Source organism: Callorhinchus milii, unplaced genomic scaffold, assembly GCF_018977255.1.
Source record: "Callorhinchus milii isolate IMCB2004 unplaced genomic scaffold, IMCB_Cmil_1.0 Scaffold1, whole genome shotgun sequence".
Classification (NCBI taxonomy): domain Eukaryota; kingdom Metazoa; phylum Chordata; class Chondrichthyes; order Chimaeriformes; family Callorhinchidae; genus Callorhinchus; species Callorhinchus milii.
The window spans coordinates 40,534,124-40,540,123 of record NW_024704742.1 but is presented as its reverse complement, the minus strand read 5'-3'; the positions used below and the strand labels follow the sequence as shown (position 1 = coordinate 40,540,123).

The following is a 6,000-nucleotide window of genomic DNA, read 5'->3' as shown; positions in this document are numbered from 1 at the left end:
GATGATATCAGTACCATTTTATCACTATTTTGTGGGCTTGGAGTTTGGTGATTGTTTAGCAGTGTGCTGGCCATCTTTGGTTTATAGAGGAAGTCTGAGCCATTATACCAAAGAGTTTTATGAAAGGGGCAATGAAATCGAAAGCTTTTAGTTCTATTCTGATTTTTCTNAAAAAAATCCTAACTACTGTAGTTCTAAATTTCTATGTAGGACAACAACTCACTCAGCACTAAACAAAACTCACACATTAACAAGATTGCACAGGGAATACGAGATTATATCCAGTCTGTAGAAATCGAACTCCACAACCCACCAGGTCACAATAGTGGCTGCACTTCTACTCTAAAAGCTAATTTGCATAATGTACACAAAGTGTAGCAGTAGGACATTCTTGTTACAGGAGTCACATTTATGCATGCAAGTTAGTTTTTTTTCCTTTTTTCTTTTATACTATCAATGTATCTTTTTGTTCATGCTAACTAATTTTTTTTGAATGCTTACCAAAACTGACATCACATCCGTTGTTGTGAAGGAACATGTATGAATATATTTTTAGTGCATGCATAAGGTGTACAAGTAAACATGCAGTTGTTTAAATTCACATTCTAAAACTGTGGCAGTCTAGGCCATGTTGTGCCGTCTGCATCTAATTCTTCTGCAATGCAGCCGCTATAATTATGTTTCTGATCCCATTTTGTCACGATGTGTTCTGGCATTAAATATAACACCTATATAGCAGCAAAGCTCCTAATGCAGCTTAAGAATAATAAAAATGCTAAAATAGTTAACAAACAATATCAATCTCTTGAGGTATTATTTCTTGCAATTCAAAATGGAGAGCAAAAAACATAACATTTTAAAAGTTTATGTATACATTGCAAATAGCAACATTAAAAAATAAAATTTGTGTGTGCAGAAATCACCCACCTATAGCTAAACTTGCCTCCTACTATTTTGCTACCTTTGGTAAATTACTAGGAACAGGTCTTGGAGATGAAACTGAGCTTCCTGAAATAAGTGCATGCTCCACCCATTAAAGATAGCAGCAAACTGGGCGCCCCTAAGTGGCAACATTCTCATTTCTAATTTTAAAGTTTTTTTATATAAAAAAATAACTTGAAAAAACTACAAAAAATCCTTTTTTAAAAACATGAAAGTACCTCAAAAAAGTTAGTAAAGCCTGAGATGCAGGGTTTTGGTGACAAACAAGAGGCCTGTAGTGTATTAGCTGCTACAGATGATGTACGCATTGAGAGCTGGGGTAGGAGGCAGAAGAATGCACTTATTTCTCCTAACTAGTCTTGGTTTCTTCAGCCTTTTAAGCCTCATGCACTCTTTTCCCTTCATCCGTCATGATCCTTCAGACATCTGAATGTGTTCAGCTCCAGCGGAAGTGGACCTGACGAGGGCGGTCAGCCCCCTCCTTCACCAGTGGCTTGTGGAACTCCCGCCCAGCGCGAGAGTGGATGTTTGCCCAACAAAATTCACAGTAATACTGCAGACAAGTGACATTGGCACAGAAAAATGGAGCAAACTTTCCACCGCATCGAGCACCCTGGCATTCATCACACATTTGATCATCTAGCACGTATGGCTTAACTTCCACCTGTTGAAATAAAACACAAAAAGTTTACAACTGATATTAATATCAAGAATGAGTAAAGAATCTGTTAGGCTCAGCAAATGGATTCCTGGGCTCTTGGGCCAATTCTAAAACAAAACTTAAATGAATAAGATTTTAGATTATGTCTTTTTGTGCTGCAGTTACGCCCTTACATTACATTTTTTAAATTTTTTTTCACAATTTTTATTTTTATTATTCATTTCTTTATTTAATAAAATAAGAATAAATATTTTATTATTAAAAAGTTATTACTAAATAATAACATTTAGATTTTTTTTTACAACTTATGCAATCAAATGTTTCGCCCACAAATATACAGTCAATTCACTTTACAGCATATTCTGTGAAGCGCTTTAAGACGTCTAGAAGACGTGAAAAGCACTATATCAAATGCAAGGATTATTATTATTATTACATTCATGCTTGTTGAGACATCCTCCTTAGCTCAGTTAGTAAAACACTGTCTGTCATACCAGAAGGTTCTGTGCTTGAATTCCAGTATACTCATTCAACATTTTGAGGTCAAGAAATTGAGTGTTAAAAGCAAAGAATATCTTCCATAGAGTGGGGGTAGGAACGCACAGGTGACGAAAGCCATTTGATCTCAGTGTTCAAGTTGATTTTTAATCAAGTCAAGTCTTCTGGCCTCTACCACTCTTCCTGGTAACCTATTCAAGCTGTTTATTACTCTGTGTAAAAAAAACTTATTTTCTAAATGTCCTTCACAACCTGAGTTTGTATCCTTTTACCCTATGGCCTTGGTATATCGGATTAAAGATAAGCAGCATCTCCCTGGGGATGAACAGGCCCCTGGAGAATAGCCATGCAGGTCTCCAGTAATGCAAGGCATTGCTGATGACACGACTAACTTGTTTGGCACATCAGTAAGATTGAGAAGGTGCAGACATTCTCAAGTCAAAGATCTAACCGGTTTGATATTCCTGGCTGGGTAAGTGCCATGAAACCCGTCAGTGCTTTGTAATGAGCTCCATGGTTACAATTAAAATGATTATACTTGCCAAGATCCAAATATTAATTTTAAGAAATACGACAGTAAGAATCAACTATGAAAATTATGTTCAATCCAGGGCCGAAACAGACTGCTAGTAGGTTTGGAGAAATTTCAAGCTCCAAAGGCTGGTTGGACATTGTTTTTAACAAAATGCTAGCTCATACACCATGGTGGTGAAGCAAAGCTTAAAATTATACCAATAAACTCTGTACTATATAAAATAAACACTTACACACCATTTTACTTCTCCCTCTTCTATCTTTCATTATTTTGCTTTTTAACTTTTTAAAAAAATGAATATCCTATTCTATAATTTTACAACAAAATACTTTCTTTCCTTCTAGAATCCCACCATGCACTCTAGAGGTAGAATTCCCATTTGAAAAACAGGCCTAAAAACATTTTTTTCCTGCAGACAATTGAGTGCCAGGTGTCAAATAACTATGTGCTTCCGCCATAGACTGGACTAGGTCAATCTTTAACATCTTAATCCTCAGAACAGAAAGGGATGCTGCAGGGTATGTTATCTTCTCGGTTTCGACAAATTGCATTGCTTTTTATTTTTAACAAGTCACTTTGCATAAACCGTACAAAACTTATTAAAATGTATTTTACAATCAGTCAGATTCCCCTCGCCTACAAAAAATATTTTGTGAATCTCCTCCTAGCTACCCCAGAGAACAACAAATACCTTTTCTGACCTGATCTTATTGCCACCTTTACCATATAGAATGCACAAAAAGGATCTATACTTCTAAGATTACCTCTTCATTGTACTGCTACCTAACACTGCAAAGTCATTTGTCTGCTACATCATTGACTTATACCATACCGTATTATATGGGATATAATGGCAGCTTCCATATTTTAATACTCTTCAAATATCTCAAATATAGAATCACCCTGAATCTGGAAAAACAGATCTAAATGCATTTTTTATGTCTTGACGGAAAGACAAAATTTGTGAAGCAATATGAATGCTAGCATACAACAGCCCAAGGTTAATTTTAACAGCTGAACAATTCAATGTTAATTTATAGCCTTAGTCCCTTCACAAGAACAATGATAACATAAATATGCTTCATTTAATCACATCTGCAAAAAACTGCACATTAATAAATTATGCATACTGCCTCAATGTGTTGCTGTTAATTAAGATTACAGCCTGCATGTGTGAGAGTTTTCCAAATAAATTAATAACAGTACATAGGAAAGCAGCACAGCTGAATTTTAGCAAATTTTTCATTAAACAAAAATGACTGCAAATTTGAGAAAAAGTTAAATTTAAAGACAATTTCCTTTAGTCCTTATTATTCTGATCCAAATTTTGGAAAGAACTTATAGCTTGCTGTATGAATATCTTTATCTATGACAGATCACCAGGGTAATTTATTGCAGGCAACTCTTGTACTGGTTGGATCCAGTGAACAGTGAAATACGTAAAAAGTTACAGATGAACAATAAGTATTTTCACAGTAAGGTGCAGTATTGAAATGCAGAACTCTTATACTAGGGTAAACACTATTTATACTCACTATGATCTGGATTGATTACATTGCATAGTCGACAATAGAAAATATTATTATTTTAAGATACATTTTAAAAGAATACATAGCACCTTTAAACCGAGATTCAAGGCTGATTCAAATATCACAGAAGGTCAAAGCTTTGTGGTCCACAGAGACGTTTATCATGTGGAGGACAGCTAATTACTACAGCTGTTCTTAACCACTGAGCCAGAGTGACTAATGGTCTGTTCTAATCTCCTCAGACATAGGCACTTTACCTGATCCATCTGTCAATATCGCACAACCCTCCAATACAAATATACTGAAGTTACTAGGAACTTGCTATATTCCCTGGGTTAAAACTAACGATTTACTAAGACAAGAGCGCCGTCACTATGAAGCTCTCAAATATACCACTACGTTCGATATAACACGCATCACTTAATAGTTCACTTTGTTAGACATTCCCTCTAAACACACCTTTTGTATGAAACGTGAAAGAGCATTAAAGAGCACTCAAACTGCAGGTTTGAATTCTTACTCAAAGTTGAATTTCATGTCAAAATAATTCTGTATTGCATCAATCCTGTTTCTCTCAGGGTATGTGTGTGTGGGTTGAGGAGGGAGGCATAATGATCAACTAATGATCTTATAATAATAATAATCCTTGCATTTGATATAGCCCCTTATCATGTCTTCGAGACGTCTCAAAGCGCTTCACAGGATATACTGTAGGGTGAACTGACTGTATATTTTGTGGGCAAAAATAGATATTGAACAGAGGGTAATCTACTAACCTGTATTGGTACATGGACATGGGAAGATTTAATTTACATATTTTCCCACTTTCATACCATTTATGTTGCTTTTTTTAAAAAAAAAATCTGTGCAGTTAATTCACTCAATGGAAACCAAATGAACCTGATTTCAGTTTTCTGGATTACTTTCCCAGGATAAATGACAGAGTCCAGATTAAGACAGTTTCTTCCAATTGCATGTAATACGACAATGGATATTAACAGTATTAGTAAATGTTGAGTTGTCTATCTTGAAACAGGAAGAAAATAAGTCTTTGCTTTGTGTGTTTAATTCTACAATAATTCTATAGCTATATATTCTATATATAGCTATATATTCTATAGTTGGGATTAGATCTCTGTTAGCAGGATGAAATTCTTCAGCCATGAAAATTCATTAAAAAGTGCAAAAGGGCTCAAGTGAATTGATCTTACTTTAAAAATCAAGCCGAGGGGTCAAAGTTCAAAATGTAGTACCACACCAAATAGTGTAGCACAGAAATGGTTAGGTGGCCCCAAATGTTTGTGTCGATTTTAAGAGGAAAGGAAGATTAAGAGAAATAATGAACTCCATAGTCTTGAGCTCCTGGAAAAGCACGAGCTGGTGTGATTGCAAGTGAGAGAAGAGAATGCGGGATCTATTTGAAACTTGGGAGAAAGGTTCATTAGGTTCCATCTTGGATCAACGTTAATTTTAGTTGGTTAGACTCCAGCAGTACCCCAATGCACACTATCGTGTCCCCAAGCCATTACTCTTGCCAGCATGCATGTAATACTCTGGAATTAGGCAACCTACAGGGAGAGAGTGTGAATACCATTCCATCTGTAGGTATGCAAAAACATGTGAAACTCTCAGCCTGGACTGAGTACTCTTAAGCATAGTCCTGGACAGAATATTCTTAAGCATAGATCATGTATCAGACACACGGCTGACCCCCCAAAAATTGAGATACATTTGGGATTTTCTTTCAGATAGGTACAAGTTGTTGAGAGGAAAATAAAGTTTTGCCTCAAAACAGGAAACCAAACTTTTGGAGGCTACTATAGCAATGGAGGAGA

At 35.8% G+C, this 6,000-nt stretch overlaps 1 protein-coding gene across 1 annotated transcript in view; it reads right to left on the bottom strand.

Moving 5' to 3' along the window:
• Window positions 1-1,138: 1,138 nt before the first annotated feature.
• The window catches only part of cpeb2 (cytoplasmic polyadenylation element binding protein 2), a 62,497-nt gene continuing 57,635 nt past the window's right edge, over window positions 1,139-6,000 (bottom strand). The window contains exon 10 of the mRNA XM_007888998.2: window positions 1,139-1,606. Coding sequence (XP_007887189.1) covers window positions 1,379-1,606 — 228 coding nt within the window. The 3' untranslated portion in view covers window positions 1,139-1,378. The remainder of the gene's footprint in view (window positions 1,607-6,000) is intronic.